Below are 19,254 nucleotides of genomic sequence, written 5' to 3' on the forward strand. Positions count from 1 at the left end.
CCAGTTGCTGACCTGAGCACAGTTAAGCCAGCCGTATGTTGCTCACCTAAGCACAGTGAAGTAAGCTCCAAGTGACTCACCTGAGCTATGAGGTTGATGATCTCCTGATAGCCATCCTTCCTGGACACCACACTCGCCAGTTCCAGGTTCTGTAGACTCTTCTTGATCTTTGTCTTCATGAGGTTCAGTGGCAGACGGAAGTCACCCGACATGGACTGCTGTCTCACCAGATTGCCTTGGGTCCGTGCAGCACGCTTGTCTCGCTGCTGAACGAGCGACGAATGCACCTCTTCCTGTAAAACGTAGGGCATTAATGGTTGAACAAGAATATGAATGCTCTGTGTAAGGTGTCAAGTGTTGGCTGTGGAATAGAACAGACAAAATTACTGTAAACGTAGACCAGAGATTTAATATATTACTACAGTCGAAACTGACCTAACGGCCACCTGAATTTACCGGTCACCTGCAGACAACGGTCAGTCTGAAATCCCCCCGACGAAAAACACTCTATATTACACTTGAATTTAACGGCCACCTGACCATAACGGTCAACGGCCACTATATTCCACTCAAAAATTCATGTTTGACCTGAAATCACGGTCACGCGTCAGTCGTCTCGAGTCCCGAAAATTAAAAACACAGCACATTATTTGTCCGTCTACTTTGCGTTTAAAGCATCTGAAAGCGGTAATTGTCTATGATATTATAAAAGCGGCCCGCAGCGAGTAAACAAATTATAAGGTGTTGTGGGGGTATCTTCAAAAGAAAATATGTCAGAGTTTATGACTTGTTGAAAGTAATTATCGCTAAATTAAATGACCGCTATTTCTTTGAATTAGAACGGTACAATTACACCGTACTATCGGTTTATGACACCGAATCCGCTTTTTAGACTTTTACGGATGTGAGGTCAACAGAACGTGACAAGCTTTATTTACTGAATAAATAAGATGCATGAGTAAACAATTATACCAGCGTTGATAAAGTCATTGTTTAATTTAACAAGATGAAATTAAATCAATCTAAAAGATATTATTCTCTATTATTCAATGTACACGCGTAAGTTAATGCTGTTATTATGCTTTGTTACTGCAATGAGCATCTGTTTTACACTGTATGCAAACGACTGGGTGGGGTAACGACGTAGTAATACTACCAACTGACCAACCTTCTTAAAATTGTGATCCGAATTCTACGGTCACCTGTGGACAACGTTCACTTTGATCATTTCCCTTGACTGACCGCTGAATTCAGGTTTGACTGTAATCTTTTCAATCATTTTTATCAAACATTTTTCTTGAAAAATTGTGAGATGTTTACAGAAACGTCAGTTTAACTAATGGGTGATTCCAAATCAGATGTGCACTTTGAAACGTTGTTTAATCCATGTGCATTTTTTAGTACCATATTAGCCTCAGTTTTTTTGGTCGTTTCCTTTATATGAGGACTGTCCTTTGCAAAAATCGGAAAAAAGTTAAAACAGAAAGCGTCCTATATTAGCCTGAGCACGCTGCAAAAGCTAATATGGATGCATAAAGCCCAATTTTCCCCGCGTAGGGCTCAAATGTTCACAACTACACTTAATGGGAGAGAAGTCACCTCTTCCTCAGAGGCCAATGTTCACAACTACACTTCATGGGTGAGAACTCACCTCTTCCTCTGTGCCCAATGTTCATAACTACACTTCATGGGAAAGAACTCACCTTTTCCTATGAGTCCAATGTTCAAAACTACACATCATGGGAGAGAACTCACCTCTTCCTCTGAGGCTTATGTTCACAACTACACTTCATGGGAGAGAACTCACCTCTTCCTCTGAGGCCATTGTTCACAACTACTGTGAAACCATTATTAATCGTCAGGCATTAATTTTCATAAATTTCGTCAGTGGACCGATCGGCGAATTTAAGATCCTAACAAACAATCATGTTTGAACAAAAACAAACACTAAGTTGAACAATATTTTAAAACTTTACCGTAGACATGAGGCATTATATTCCAACATATTCCATGCACACGTTCACTGCTGTTTTGTAATCAAGATTAATCCGGTTTTGACACGAAGGGATGTAGATTACACAAGGTAATAACTGACACGTTACACTTCTTTAAAACGCGTGTGCAGTACAGCTGTATCGAATGCGTTTACTTCGTTTATGTAGAATGGTAATGAATTAGCGCTAGTTGTTTATAACTTTATTACCCATTAGGTGCATTGTGTTTTTCAGGGATGTTGCATATTAGCCATCACGCAGCGAATGCCGATGAAAGACAATAAACCAAATGAAAAGATGACGATGTGTGATCAACATGCGTATTTATCACAAATTAATAAAGAATATTTTAATTGTTGTTTGATTGTTTGCGTTTAACCACACTTATTACTATTTTATATGTATCAATTTATTTATTGTTAAATTATTGACATTATTGATTTATATACCGGTAGTTTACGTTTGGCAATTATAATAATAGAATAAGACTAATTTGCAATTGGCTTCGTTGTTACAAACACTCGTTAACGGTTATTCGATCCCACTTGTCCGCTTATAACAATGAACGTGTGAATAGCATACATTAAGAGGGTCCATAACTGTCCATTGATAACAAAAGACTACTTAATTGGCATGTGACAAACAGACCCCACCTTTTGCAGTGATTCTCAAGTGTGTTCCCGCATTCGTACCACGATTTTTCGAAACTGCGATTGATCGCGAATATGTATTACACACAAATCGGATATTGACTGACGCATTTTTTTATAATTCAAAATCAGAAATCGGCGAATTTAAGTGCTGACGAAATCGTCATTTTTATAAAAATGACGAAATTTTGTGCTGTCGAAAATAAATGGTTTCACAGTACACTTCATGGGAGGGAACCCACCTCTTCCTCTGAGGCCAATGTTCACAAATACACTTCATGGGAGAGAACTCACCTCTTCCTCTGAGGCCATTGCTCACAACTACACTTCATGGGAGAGAACTCATCTCTTTCTCTGATGCCAATGTTCACCTCTACATTTAATGGGAGAGAACTAACCTTTTCCTCTGAGGCCAATGTTCACAACTACACTTCATGGAAGAGAACTCACCTCTTCCTCTGAGGCCATTGTTCACAACTACACTTCATGGGAGAGAACTCACCTCTTCCTCTGAGGCCAATGTTCACAACTACACTATGGGAAAGAACTCACCTCTTCCTCTTAGGCCAATGTTCACAACTACACTTCAAGGGAGAGAACTAACCTCTCCTCTGAGGCCGATGTTCACAACTACACTTCATGGGAGAGAACTCACCTCTTCCTCTGAGGCCAATGTTCACAACTACAATTCATGGGAGAGAACTCACCTCTTCCTCCGAGTCAAATGTTCACAACTAAACTTCAAGGGAGAGAACTCATCTCATCCTCTGAGGCCAATGTTCACAACTACACTTCATGGGAGAAAACTCACCTCTTCCTCTGAGGCCAATGTTCACAACTACACTTATTGGGAGAGAACTCACCTCTGCCTCTGAGGCAGGTTTCTCCAGGATTTGCAGCAATGAGTCTCCTGACTGACAGGCTATCACGTCAATCACCATACGTTTGGTGCTGGAGATGAAAGACAACAAATGGACAGTTAAGTTTAGAGAGAAAAACAGATTATACAAAATAATCAATTCAATGAAAGAAAAAAATAACGTTTTACAGAAACATGTTTTTAATGTAAAATCCAGATAGTTGACTGAAAAAATATGTCTGATTTACTTTTAAGTTATTTTTTTATTGCACATTAAGATATTGTTATCCACATAAATTAAAAAAAAAACATTTTTTTTGCTTTTCATTTCTGTCAATGAGACAATTTACATAGAAACTCTCCTTGTAACTTCATAAACTTAACCAATAATTGAAAGTTAAAAAACGCTAAATTAAAGTTGTGCAGCTTTTGTATGAGAAGTTCAAATCATCTGCAAAATAACATTTCAAAATCTCACACAAATACAGCACAAATTGTCAAGGTTAATTGTCTGCCTAAACTTAAAGGGACATAATAAAGAAGCACAAAATTTTAGCCGGTCTCATAGCTCAGTGTCAGTAACATATACAAGTCCCCCACACCTACAGTATGAGGAGTGTTTTGATGTCCGTCTGATCATCGTCAGGCACCTCAAACTTGTTGACGAGGGTGAGGGTGATCTCAGTCTTGGCCAGCTGGGCATGGATCTGCTCCTCAAGGTTTTCATTCTCTGCTACCTCCACACCTGCACAACAGAGATGAACGCGAGTCAGTTTGACATTGTGACATAAAGTGTCATCCTAGATAAGTCTGTGAAAACTACCATAAAAAAGCAAAGTTTTGTCCCTGTGGAGACTGCATAGGCTAATCAGGGATGACACTTTATGCACATGCATCAAGTGCAGTTTTCACAGAAGCACCCTTCCATGAAATGTTTTATACCTCAAATTCTCAACAAAACCTCGTTTGCAACACAATATAATTTAGTCACAATCAATATGCCAATTCACAAACCCCACTTCACAAGACCCTTAAGTCCCATAATGATAAGCAGCAAAACCACCCCACTAACCCAGCAGCTCATGTCCCGTGGGCACCTCTCTCAGATCCTCCAGCAGTTCATGGAGAGGGTCGTGGTTGTCAGGGGCGATACGGTCCTGGTGATCTAGCAAAAGCTGCAGAAGACCAAAATATAAACTCTTCCTTTCCTCCCAACTTACAGCTATTTTTAAAGCTATACGTAAGTCTTAACCCTTTGAATGCTGGGAAATTTGTCGTCTGCTAAAATGTCGTCTGCAGAATTTGTAAAATTAGCATTTTCTTCGATTTATTTCAAAGAATACTATCAGAATAGCAAACAGTTTGGATCCTGATGAGACTCATCTGGATCCAAACTGTTTGCAAAGGCCTTCAAAATTCTGTTCCCGCACTGAAAGGGTTAATACATCAGTTCACTTTTTGTAACTTCTGAATGAGATGGTTAATTTTGATGTTTATTTTTTACATTTTGCTGTCATGCATTCAACATTTGCTTCACGTAAAATAATTTTATTACATAATGTTTTAACAGAATATACTTTTATTCATCATATTTACTTAAGTTTAATTTAAGTAAACATTATCCTACGACACTTTCAGGCCTTGCAGCCCCAGTGTACCTGATGTGTGTCGACTATCTCCTGTATGGAGATGTAGATGACAGGCTTGATAATCATCGTCACATCCGTGTACTGGTCAATGTTGAACTTCACCTCTGGCTCTTCCACGTCACACGCCATAAGGCAGTACTTCCTGCAAAATGGATACAAACATTGGTGTCTTAATTATTATAAAGCAAAATAAAGCTGTTATATCATTATTATTTATTTATAGCAATTTAAACTGTTATATGAAAAAAACAACAAAAAAACCAAAGCCATTCAAATTAAATTTTAGGGAGTGAGTTTTTTTTTGCCATCTAAAGAATGGCTGTAACAGGCCATCAAACAGTACACCACATATAGAATGGGGAGAGTGGATACAAACAGTTTAGTCTTTATGATTGACTTAATAAGGGAAAATATAACTTTAAGATCTCCAAATTTATTTCTATAAATATTTACTTTATGTTAAAAAAGAACAGAGCACAGTCATTCAAGATAATTTGTTCACAAGAGTCCATCGAAATGTACTTTCCACAAATATAGTTTCTATTATTGTATACATTGTGTAAAATACTATAAAAGAATCTGCACACAATCGGACCTATATGGTGTATAATATTTTGTTGTTTTTATTATAAAACAATAGATGTGTTTGCCAGAAACACTATGACCCTACTGCGCCGCTTTGATTTATTTATTTTTTTCATTTGGCAGGTACAGATAATTTTCACAAGGGAAGTCATAATTTTTAAAAGGGATATAATAAAAAATATTACTTCCTATGTAAAAATGATCTGTACCTTCCAAATGATAAATAGAAATTTCCCTTTAAAGATAAATACTTCCCTTTGATTTGTTTTTTTTTAACCTTTGACCTTGAAGGATCACCTCAACCTTTCACCAATTAAAATGTCCAACTCCATGAGATACATATGCATGCCAAATATCAAGTTGCTATCTTAAATATTGCTTAAGTCATGGCCAATGTTAAAGTTTACAGACGGAAAGAAGGACAGTTCAAATGCTATATGCCACCCTACCAGGAGCATAAACAAGAGCACCGCCTTGCGGGTGCAGACCGCTCATCTATTATTTTTTAAAGGTGAAGGGACTCTCATTTTCAATCACAAAGGAGGGAGGGGTGGAGTGAAGAGGGGTGTATAGTGTGGGGTTGTGGACATTTATTACATTATCTTCCAAAAAAGCGGAAAAAAAAAAAAAAAAATCGGGGGCGGGGGGGGGGGGGGGGGGGGGGGAAGGGCGATGGGGGGGGGGGATTTTTTTGGGTGCGATGGTTAGACGGTATTTTAAACGGGGGGGGGGGGGGGTGGGGTATAGTGTGAGGGTGTGGTGGTAATTTGTGAGATGATCTTAAAAAAAAAAAAAAAAAAAAAAAAAAAAAAAAAAAAAAAAAAAATAAAAAAATGGGGGGGGGGGTGGGGTGGTGGTATAGTGTGAGGGTGTGGTGGTCATTTGTGAGATGATCTTAAAAAAAAAAAAAAAAAAAAAATAGGGGGGGGGGGGGAGTAGGGGGGGAGGTGGGGGGAGGAGGGGGGGAGGGCACGGGGGAAGGTTTGGGTGGAGTCTATTGTGGTATGTCAGGTAAGAGTAGTTTCGTCAAAGTATCAATCAAATCTAATCATAAATAAAGAAGTTATGGCAATTTTAGCAAAATTTAATTATTTGACCTTGAGAGTCAAGGTCATTCAAAGGTCAAGGTAAAATTCAACTTGCCAGGTACAGTAACCTCATGAAAGTATTTGAAGTTTGAAAGCAATAGCCTTGATACTTAAGAAGTAAAGTGGATCGAAACACAAAATTTAACCATATATTAAAAGTTACTAAGTCAAAAAAGGGCCATAATTCCGTAACAATGACAACCAGAGTTATGCAACTTGTCCTTTTACTGTACCCTTATGATAGTTTTTGAGTGTTCCAAGTATGAAAGCAATATCTATGATACTTTAGGGGTAAAGTGGACCAAAACATAAATCTTAACCAAATTTTCAATTTTCTAAGTATAAAGGGCCCATAATTCCGTCCAAATGCCAGTCAGAGTTACATAACTTTGCCTGCACGGTCCCCTTATGATAGTTAATAAGTGTTGCAAGTATGAAAGCAATAGCTTTGATACTGTAGGAATAAAGTGGACCTAAACACAAAACTTAATCAAATTTTCAATTTTCTAAGTATAAAAAGGGCACATAATTCTGTCAAAATGCCAGTCAGAGTTACATTACTTTGCATGCACAGTCCCCTTATGAAAGTTAGTAAGTGTTGCAAGTATGAAAGCAATAGCTTTGATGCTTGAGGAATAAAATGGACCTAAACACAAAACTTAACCAAAATTTTCAATTTTCTAAGTATAAAAAGGGCACATAATTCTGTCAAAATGCATGCCAGAGTTATCTAACTTTGCCTGCCCAGTCCTCTCATGATAGTAAGTAAGTGTAACAAGTTTGAATGCAATAGCATTGATACTCACTGAGAAAAGTGGACCTAAACGCAAAACTTAACCAAAATTTTCAATTTTCTAAGTATAAAAAGGGCACATAATTCTGTCAAAATGCATGCCAGAGTTATCTAACTTTGCCTGCCCAGTCCCCTCATGATAGTAAGTAAGTGTACCAAGTTTGAATGCAATAGCATTGATACTTTCTGAGAAAAGTGGAACTTAACGCAAAACTTAACCGGACGCCAACGCCGACGCCAAGGTGATGACAATAGCTCATAATTTTTTTTCAAAAAATAGATGAGCTAAAAATGTTCTTCTTATGAAGATCAAGTTGGTTTGTATGCAAGAACATGTAGATTATAAGAGATATACCTTGAAACAGCTTACTTACTTGAATTTCTCATGGGTTTCCTTGATATAGGTGTTCATGTGAGACAGATAGGCAGAGTCCCCTCCAAACTGAAACAATTTCATTCACTGGATACAATTGCAGATTTACACAGTAATATTCACATTTTTGCAGATTGTTACAACGTTTTCACTATGCAATTCTACCAATTGATACACCGTCAACATAATGAAAATATTTAATTTTTCCATCAGCATGTTCCCAACTCTGAAATGGTTTCCTTCTCCAAGGCAGTAAGATTTTCACCATCATTCTTAGAGTAGCCAATTAAAGCAGCTACATTTGAACCATGATTGTTATAGTAGCCCATTTTAGCAAACTACATTTTAACAATGATTGTTATAGAAGCTTATTTTAGCAACTACATTAATTTTTCACCATGATTGTTATTGTAGCCCATTTTAGCAACTACATTTTCATCATACATTTTTAAACCCTACTGTACTGGGTCATCAGTGCACCAAATTTTCAAAATTTGATCCCCATGTTATCGTTTACTCCAATGAAATCACAAATTCCATTCTACAAATTAAACTCATGCAAATGTTGACCTGGAATTTATTTACGAATTTCATAATGATAAACAATCACGTTTTTCAGTAGTATACATGCATGACATGAATTGTGGGGCACATGTATTCCTATTTAACATGGGTACATCAGGAACATGATGTGACTGCATAAGGCACATTTCATATGTAATTATGACAACCAAATCAACCAAACTAGTTAATTAAAAAACTGAAAACAATGCAACAATGAATTTCTGCGATTAATTTAGCTGCCTTTGTCTGTATATAATCATAAGAATTATTAATTTGACTTTGTCTGTGTTTTAAAGGATATAAAGTAACATTTCATTGAACAGTATTTTAAATATATTATGTTTTTCACTCTGTCCATAGGGATGCCCAAACATTTCCAACTCAAAACTCCATTTATGTTGAAAACAAGCCATTTATTGTCCAATTCAACCTTTGACCTCTAAGTGTAACCATGACCTTTTTAAGTAAGGAGATGTGTGTTACAGGCGACACATTGTCTATGTTTGACATTTGAGCCAAATTATTTTAAAATCCATGAGGGCTTAAAAATAAACTTTGCTTGTTTAAAAATTGTATCATTTGATTTTCAAGCAATTTTGAGCCAAATTCAAGCAAGCACCTTCTTAGCATTTTGCAAGGATATGGTTGAATATAAGCATTATTAAACACCCTGTTTTGTTAATAAACCTTGTTCAAAGACTATGAAAACCCTGTTTTTTCCTCACTGTTTATCCTAACTGTTTTTGCAGCGACAAGTTCAAAACATTTGATATATTTTCACTTTTAGCAGGTACATTTTTCCTAAGATTGTCATTCTACCGAATTGCGCCTATATTTTCACAATGATTTTATCCTAGTAAGTGTTTACACTATGATTGGTCTCTTACAATTTTACCCTGATTGTAATCCTAGCTCATTTTCACCAAAATTTTTACATCAAACCATCATACCCAGTACATGGCAAACTACCAAAGTTTTCCTACCCCTTTATTTGCTGCTGCAAACTGCAGCACTTTGGCGACAGATCCAAGGTTCCTGCGTTGATCCATGGTGAGGGCCTTATCCACGCTGACATTGATGATGTCAAACGCGTCCGGGGACACAATGGCTGGGTTGATGTAGCGGTAATACAGCAGGTTACCAACAATCTGGGGGATACATAGTACACATAATGTATAGCTGTACTCCATGATCTCAAAGTCACTGCACACAAGTAGCTTAAAAATATTTACCTTTGACATATCCAAATATAAACTTTTTAGAAGTAAAGAGATCAAAGGACTGTTCATTTTGAACTTTTTTTACCTAAATAATTATCATGTACCCGTAAAATAAGCTAAAACAATTAAAGAACTGTTTCTTAATTTAATTAGACACACATAGATTCAAATTAAATAAAAAAGGTGTGCCTATGTGTGACAGATTTAGCTTGTAGTTTTAAGAATAAGAAAATATTACCGTAAAGTTTTCTCTTACAAATAATTAAATACATCTGACTAGCTTTAAAGTTTTAAAACAATTGTTGTAGTTGTCAAACCTATTTCAGAAAATACCTTGGACACAATGTATTCTTACCTTCAGGATGTCTTTTTCTTCAGATTCAGGAAATTTCTTCTGTAATGCTGCTTTCAGTACTTTGGCCATATATCTCATGCCATACCTAAAGTAATATAGGGTAGTGACAGATAGGCTTTCATTTTAGTTTATTTATTATATTTTACTTATTGTTAAGTGACGATCATCTTTTGTCTTTAAAAAAGTCACACTCTGGTTAATCAGGGCTTAATGCATGTGTATAAATTGTCATAACAGATAAACCTGTGCAATGTAAAGTTCCTACTGCTAATCAGGCTCAAAACTTTTTGCCCTAATTAAATTTTTGTGAAAACTTCCTTTCAACAATGAATTCTATATAAGTGGAAAGTGTCATCCCTAATCAGGGGTGTGATTGAGGTTAAGTCTGAGGAGAGGAAAATTCTGTATACTGATTTTGAATACGGGAATCGCGCAGATAACGCAATGACAAACCTTAAAACAGACATTAAATAAACACCATCTTAAACTTATTAACAAGATTTATTTATGAAAACCTTTATAAAATCACATTTAACATAATATGCAAAGTCACCAGTATTAATTGTAATCAAAATCAATGTGTGCTCCGATCCCTGTGAACGATGAGGGCAATCTTTCGTTTTAACTCAATGTCTTTAAATTCAAAATAAGGTCAACAATTTGACAGTGTTCAACTAAGGACAATTTAACACGGGATCGTTAGTTCACGATTTTTTCCCATGGAATATGACTTAAGTTTAGCCTTACCAAGACAGTCGATCGTCTGTTCCCATTCAGACAGTGGAAACGCTGATTTATATCCACTGTTGTTTCTTCCTTTTCCCATTTAAATTTGTAATTGAATAATTGTTCAATCTCCGAGATTTTGTGAGATTCGTTCGTTCCTTAAATAATGTTCATTATCGCTACACAAATGCGCCATTTGTAAACAAATTGGCAAAGAAACATGAAAAACGTTTTATAAAACCAATTTTAATTGGAAGATTGGGAAACTACAGCCAATGACATCGCTCATTTCAAAATGCGTAGGCAGAAATTTCAAGTGTAATATGAGGATAGTTTTCGACAGCCGCAGATTTTTCGGGCCGCTTTTGAAATAAGCATGCAGAATTGGGCGAAACATTTTTTCATAATTTACGCAATTCGGGCAAATGACCCCGGACAGCCCGATTTGCCGAAATCCGCAGTAAAATCACACTCCTGCTAATAAGCCTGTTGGGACTTCTAAGGCTAATCTGGGACAACACTTTATGCATATGCATTAAGCCTAGTTATCCCCAAACGAGGCTGAAATCTATACAGGTACTCACGGTATCTTGTCTACAGACTGCAGGATGGCGTTGAGGAAGCGGTCAGTGAGGGTCTGTAGAGCATCTGTGGACTCGCGCAGCTTGGCACACACCTCTGGATGCTTCAAGGCTTGCTCTATGCTTACATCGTATGGCAACGTACTGGACAGCAAGAAGACATGAATATAGTGTATCGAAAGAACACAAAATATAGTGTCTCAAATATTATATTGGCCTTTTGATCCTTACCATTAAACACATATCGCCCTAAAGACCACACTGCAATTTTGTGAAGAATTTCAACAAAGCGCCAACTGTAAGGCTTTCTGCGTGTTTTTTTCATTGTAAATATTCACTGACCATTGGCCTTAAGATGTGATTTGACCACATTAAATTTGTTGCGCACAAACTGTGTTCAGCTGCTGAGAAAGCTCTAAATGTATGGTTTCACGGACTGGTAATTTAAAAACACTCATACACACTAAACCCTGTTTTTATGGCCCTACATGTAAGAAAGCATGGTTGCAAATAAAATATTATAAATCCATTGGACAACAAAATCCTTGATTGGTTAATTATCACTTTTCTTTTTACCACATTATTTCAATTAATGCTAGTCTCTGCAGGGCTTTTTGTCTTGATTTGGGGAAATGGCCTGGCCTTCCATTTTGGAGAAAAAGAATATCGACAAAACTGAAAAAGGAGAAACAATTACAAACAACAGATTTCCAAGCAATAGTGTCCCCTACCGTTGAAACTCCACCATTGTCAGTATTTTTTAAAATATTTGTTGCCATAGCAACCAAAATTCTTGACGTAGGAACAAAATGAAATGATGTGCATAATCTCCATATTGCTATCTATCCATGTTTCAAGTTTCATGAAAAAATATGAAGAACTTTTAAAGTTATGTTTCAAGTTTCATGAAAAAATATGAAGAACTTTTAAAGTTATTGCAGGATCCAGAAAAGTGTGACGGACAGACAGACTGATAGACGGAGCGCAAACCTCAAGTCCCCTCCGGTTTCACCGGTAGGGAACAAAAAGTAAGCTTGAAATTTGGGGACAATTGCATCATTTTAAAGAAATTCTTGTTGAGGAAGGGGACTTTTTACGGCCTTGCTTAAGAAGGAAAAATCCCTGCTCTGACTCCTACATATTCAAATGTCTGACAGTCTGTCTTGTATTGTCAATAGGCCAACTAAATCCTTTATTGACAAGTCATGGCTGGTTAATCAACCATAATCAATCAGAGCTCAAAGTTGTGAAGACTACAACTTTGTAAAAACAAGTACCACTAGCAAAACTTGTTCAGCTATGTTTAAGGGCAAATAACTGTTCAAAGAATACCCCCTACGCACCTTGTTACTCCTGTCTCGGACTCCTGCTGGTTGACCCAGACCTTGTACACCTCAATGGGGTTGGTGTTGATCTTCAGGCCCTTGTCTGAGACAACATTCTCAACCAGCGGCTGCAACATCTCCTTCAGGGCATTCTGACCGCGCTGATTTCTAAAAAACAAATACAAGGCCATTAACCATTTTTCCATCAGGTGCAAAGTAAAAAAGGCTATATATGCAACCTGCCAACCAGCATGAAACCAAACAGCCTGCAAGTAACTGTTTACCATCATTTCATTATCTAAGGTACTACAAACAGGTGTAAGTGAACGAAACCTGTTGAAGCCTACAATCATCTTGATAATGAGAGGTTAATGTATGACTGAATGTAGTGAACAAACATGTTGAAGCCTATAATCATCTTGATAATGAGAAGTAACTGCATGACTGAATGTAGTGAACAAACATGTTGAAGCCTAATATCATCTTGATAATGAGAAGTAACTGCATGACTGAATGTAGTGAACAAACATGTTGAAGCCTACAATCATCTTGATAATGAGAAGTAACTGCATGACTGAATGTAGTGAACAAACATGTTGAAGCCTACAATCATCTTGATAATGAGAAGTAACTGCATGACTGAATGTAGAGAACAAACATGTTGAAGCCTACAATCATCTTGATAATGAAAAGTAACTGTATGACTGAATGTAGTGAACAAACATGTTGAAGCCTACAATCATCTTGATAATGAAAAGTAACTGTATGACTGAATGTAGTGAACAAACATGTTGAAGCCTACAATCATCTTGATAATGAGAAGTAACTGCATGACTGAATGTAGAGAACAAACATGTTGAAGCCTACAATCATCTTGATAATCAGAGGTTAATGTATTACTGAACGTAGTGAACAAACATGTTGAAGCCTATAATCATCTTGATAATGAGAAGTATTTTGTATGACTGAATGTAGTGAACAAACCTGTTGAAGCCTACAATCATCTTGATAATGAGAAGTATTTTGTATGACTGAATGTAGAGAACAAACATGTTGAAGCCAGACGGTTAAATGTATGACTGAATGTAGGGAACGAAACCTGTTGAAGCCTACAATCATCTTGATAACGAGGGGTTAAATGTACGACTGAATGTAGTGAATAAACCTGTTGAAGCCTTCAATCATCTTGATAATGAGCTGTTAAGGTATGGCTAAATGTAGTTAAAAAACCTGTTAAAGCCAACAATCATCTTGTTAACAAGAAGTAACTGCATGACTGAATGAAGTGAACGAAACCTGTTGAAGCCTACAATCATCTTGATAACAGGAAGTAACTGCATTGAATGTAGTGAACAAACCTGTTAAAGACTACAATCATCTTGATAACAAGAAGTAACTGTATGACTGAATCTAGTGAACAAACCTGTTGAAGCCTACAATCATCTTGAGAATGAAAAGTAACTGTATGACTGAATGTAGTGAACAAACCTGTTGAAGCCTACAATCATCTTGATAATGAGAAGCATTTTGTATGACTGAACGTAGGGAACAAACCTGTTGAAGCCTACAATTATCTTGCTTATGAAAGGTTAATGTATGACTGAATGTAGGGAACAAACCTGTTGAAGCCTACAATTATCTTGCTTATGAAAGGTTAATGTGTGAGTGATGTAGGGAACAAACCTGTTGAAGCCTACAATCATCTTGCTTATGAAAGGTTAATTTATGACTGAATGTAGGGAACAAACCTGTTGAAGCCTATAATCATCTTGATAATGAGAAGTATTTTGTATGAATGAATGTAGGGAACAAACCTGTTGAAGCCTACAATCATCTTGATAACAAGGGGGTTTCCTGTCACAATGTCCGTTATCTTCTCAACCTTGGAGCTGTAATGTAAACAAAACATTCTTATATAGTATATATCTTCAGCATGGATCAACAAGACATCGAAACAATTAAATAATGCTTCTTTTTAAAGCTTTTATTACAACAAGAAATCATCTTAGAGGACTTACAGAGTAATTTCAGTAAACATGAAGTTCAGGCTTCTTAGTAATATTTTTATCAAACATACAAAATGTGCCATATTAATTTCATAAAATATGTATTTTGTTATACCTTACATACAACTAATGCTTGTATTCTAATAGCTTGTCAAGGCATACATAGTTGAGCCTGTCTGCACCGAATTAATGGGAAGGAAAGAGATCATCAGAACTGGGTGACAGTCAAATTGTTGCAAACTTCTTTCCAATAAAAACAAGTATCAACACTGGGTAACAGCTACTAGAAAGACAAGGCTTTGACAGATTGGCCAACAGAACAGGAGCCTCCTACCAATGAACACCTAGCTGCATCCATTTAAGATTATGCATTTCTTTTATATCACCAATTTTCATAAAATGTTTAACATTTCATAATCCAGTCACATGTCCATTTGTCACAGTAGGATGAAATTTTTCCCTCCCTATTTAAACATTTATAACAAGCTTTACCTCTGGTGAACATTATTGCACATAAGTCTCATATTACTCATTATTTTCAATCCATGATCATGTATAATCTACTTTTAGAGTCATTAGAATACACAATTTTTTTGTTCTTGTTTTACAAAGAGTTACCAGACCCCCTTAACATATGTTCAGTTCTTTTGTTTCAGTAACCAGTTTTGCAACTAGACAGATAGACTGACAGACAGACAAAACAGAAGGAAGGACAAAGGAAGACCCTAGATTCTCCTCCTAGTAAAACACTGGTAGGGATCTAATAGGAATAATCATTTATAAAAAGAATGGAGTAATAATCTTGGTTAATACAAATTATTATCATATTAATAATTTATTATAGTGTTACCAGAAAAATATATATTATTGGCCTTCCTGTACAAGAAATAACAAACTCTTTTTTTACAAGAAAAACATTATTCTACTAAATATAATACTTTTTGTACCATCTAACAATGACTTCATTTGTGTGTACTTGTCTAAATTGAATCGGGTATTTAAAGAAAAATATTGTTCATACTATCAGCCTTCGAATAAAAATTATGCCAGTGCTTTGGGTACATACAGAATTGAGGACAAATACGGTAGGGTTTTGTTAACAAAAGTTAATAAAAGAGTGGGGGTACACAAAATGGGATGCTACACAAGGGTACTAGCTCAAGCCTTACAGTATCTGGGACCATTGCACTACCATATACTGTCTGATGTCACCTTTATTAGATGAACTTCTCATTCATGGCTATAAAAAAGTTTTTATTCAAAAGTATATTTGTTTAAAATTTAACATTACAATTTAGCCATACTGATGTTAAATTAGTTAACCTTCTTCATGCTTATAGTTCACTGAATATAGAAATAATATTCATCCATAGTAAGCGGATTATATATATTAAAAGGGCATACATCCTCATTCACAATCACTTACATGTAATTGTATGGAAATACACATACAATAATATGCAACACAGCTATCGAATTAAAAATACCATCAATGCAATTTATTATCAAACAAGAGCAAACCCAGGTATTATAAACAGTCATCTACTTTGACACCTTGTGCTTAAAGTATTATACAAACTCCCATTCACACATCAACCGTCTCTTTTGATCATAAAATGTTACTAATATATACCTATGATGTCACAAAACTGAATTGGTCAATATAATGTCCTGCTATTGCAACAGTTACCATACATATGTAATCATGTTTTGGATTTATAAAACTGTGCAGGGATGGTTTGTGTGTTATAGGAATCTGTAACAAGGATCATTTCAAAAAGGGCTGCCCTTGTTTTGGCAATTCAAAATACTGACAAGTCTTGTGGTGGCATTTCAAGATGGAACACGGACTCTAGATGACATCAATATACACTCCATGGATGGAATTAGTTGCTCTTTCTCAATAATTTATATCTAAACTAATCAATTAATTTTGTATCAATTCTTGAAGGGTGTTGAAATATAAGGGAAATATAATTGTAACACATGCAATTTCAGTGTGTTGTTTGTTACTGTTGAAAATTGTTAACAAAATGCAGGGTCTTTAAGAAGTAATTCAGATTTTTAAACATTCATAAAATGTCTTGTTAATCAGCACATGTATACTTTCTTCTAAATAGAAATTTTTAAAGAAATAACGACACAGTTATGTTTGAGGCAAAAACAAAAAAACATTGAAGTAAAGAGTTTTTAATATTGCAAATTCATTAAAACTCAATATTGATAAATAAATATACATACATAAATTAAAGAGAAAATCAACAAACATTACAATCATTTTAATGTGCATGTACATTTGATAAAGCTGAAGCTGTTGATACTTCCTGGGATGGCTTGATAATGCATGCCATATGGTGCTGATATCACATGTTTTATGAATAACATAAATACCCATGATTTTACTTTGATTAGTACAAAAAACAGCTGCACACTTTGTATATATATTTTTATAACAACAGTGAACAATAAAATTTATTTCACCTCTATAAGGTGACAACAATATCCTGGTTTGCTCTATTTAATTTCATGAACATTTGGGTACTGAACACAAACAAGAGGGCCATGATGGCCCTGAATCACTCACCTGACTAACAAAATACAATCCCAACCCAGATTTCATCAAGATAAACATTCTGACCAAATTTCATAAAGATTAGATGAAAACTGTGACCTCTATTGTCTACACAAGGTGTTTCTATTATTTGACCTTGTGACCAAGTTTTTGACCCCAGATGACCCAATTACAATCCCAACCCAGATTTCATCATGATGAAGATTCTGATCAAATTTTATAAAGATTGGATGAAAACTGTGACCTCTATTGTCTACACAAGGTTTTTCTATTATTTGACCTAGTGACATAGTTTTTGACCCTAAGATGACCCAAATACAATCCCAACCAAGATTTCATCAAGATGAACATTCTAGCCAAATTTCATAAAGATTGGATGAAAACTGTGACCTCTATTGTGTTTACAAGGTTTTTCTATTATTTGACCTAGTGACCTAGTTGTTGACCTATTAACCTAGTTTTTGTCCTAGTGACCTAGTTTTTGACCCCAGATGACCCAAATACAATCCCAACCCAGATTTTATCAAGATAAACATTCTGACCAAATTTCAAAAAGATTGGATGAAAACTGTGACCTCTACCGTCTGCACAAACAAATTGTTGACGGACAAACGCACACACGCACGCACGCACATACGGACGCCGGACATCACATGGTCACATAAGCTCACCATGTCACTTCGTGACAGGTGAGCTAAAAAGGTAAATGACGACAACATCTATATAACACACTAGCCAATCTGTTACATTTTCAAAGAACAGATAAATATGCAGGAATCTGGCTAGTACCTCTCCAAATTATATCTACTGCAACTAAGATGGAAATCTTTTTTTTAAACTAAACTTCTCAATACAATGTCATCAAAAGAAGAAATAAAACTGGTGAGATATTATCAAAGAAAAAATTAAATCATATTAATAATGATGAAAATTATTTATGTTAAAAAAGACATGAAATGATTAATGTTGTTATTATTTTAAAAGATAACCAAATTATTATGAGCATCAAAGCTTGTTTTAAGCAGAAATATTTCTCTTTTTTTAGAGGCATGGTATAGGTTTCACTCACTCTTCATGATCACATGCGGATAACATACTTACGCCCTCCTGGTTTGAACAAGCAGAAGCAGAGTTTAATAACACATTAAATAGGAAATGATCATACATCATTAAAGATCTCATACTACAAAAATGCATTTTCTAAAAGCTTAATGTTTCGGACACCAAAACGGAGTGACAAGGGTATAAGTGTTAACGCAAAAATATCAGTAAACAGTAACATAAATACTTTATTATGTCCTGAGTTGCCACAAAAATATAAATATAACATAATCAATTTTTACAACTAAAATCTGAAATGTTAATACACTCATATTCCAAAGGAGAAAAACTGTATTTGATGTATTACACACAATAAACATGTTATTCTTGTACTTTTACCATAAAATTTAGGAAAATATTATTTGTTTCATTTAGCAGCAGCAAAGTTTTATTTTTAATTTGAAGGCAATGCTAATTTAAATTTGTCTCTTCATATTTCTAACACTCAGCTTCAACAATTCTTCCATTTCTGTAATAATGCAGGCAAAGCACTCAATAAAGCTAAAACACACACATGGCAAGGAACTAAACAAGAAAATAAATTTATGACAATACTATAACAAGACTGTTCTCACTCTACATTCATTTCATGCAGATTAATTTTGTCAAAAAGATCAAGATTGTATGTTGACAAGCAGTAAATGAAGTTGATTATAAACAGCACAATGCAAGTGTCCAAATTGAATAAAGATCGGGCAGTAAATGATATATACTTACTTCCTGACCATAAAAAAAGTTTATATTGATAAAAGAGCCAAATTACGTTGTTTTCATGAACTGATAACAAACACATTTGATCTGTGCAATGCAAAA

At 35.5% G+C, this 19,254-nt stretch overlaps 1 protein-coding gene across 6 annotated transcripts in view; it reads right to left on the minus strand.

Annotated features, from left to right (window-relative positions):
• Positions 1-19,254, minus strand: part of LOC127877698 (ras GTPase-activating-like protein IQGAP1) — a 112,382-nt gene that overhangs the window by 11,559 nt on the left and 81,569 nt on the right. For all 6 annotated transcript variants that reach the window (XM_052423818.1, XM_052423820.1, XM_052423822.1 and 3 more), the window contains 11 exons: positions 14,577-14,651; positions 12,781-12,930; positions 11,441-11,581; positions 10,131-10,215; positions 9,539-9,703; positions 7,993-8,060; positions 5,162-5,294; positions 4,576-4,678; positions 4,110-4,248; positions 3,508-3,595; positions 81-293 (listed from right to left, as the gene is read on the minus strand). In XM_052423818.1, coding sequence (XP_052279778.1) covers positions 81-293; positions 3,508-3,595; positions 4,110-4,248; positions 4,576-4,678; positions 5,162-5,294; positions 7,993-8,060; positions 9,539-9,703; positions 10,131-10,215; positions 11,441-11,581; positions 12,781-12,930; positions 14,577-14,651 — 1,360 coding nt within the window. The remainder of the gene's footprint in view (positions 1-80; positions 294-3,507; positions 3,596-4,109; positions 4,249-4,575; positions 4,679-5,161; positions 5,295-7,992; positions 8,061-9,538; positions 9,704-10,130; positions 10,216-11,440; positions 11,582-12,780; positions 12,931-14,576; positions 14,652-19,254) is intronic.

The sequence above is a fragment of the Dreissena polymorpha genome, chromosome 4 (genome assembly GCF_020536995.1).
Source record: "Dreissena polymorpha isolate Duluth1 chromosome 4, UMN_Dpol_1.0, whole genome shotgun sequence".
Taxonomy (NCBI): domain Eukaryota; kingdom Metazoa; phylum Mollusca; class Bivalvia; order Myida; family Dreissenidae; genus Dreissena; species Dreissena polymorpha.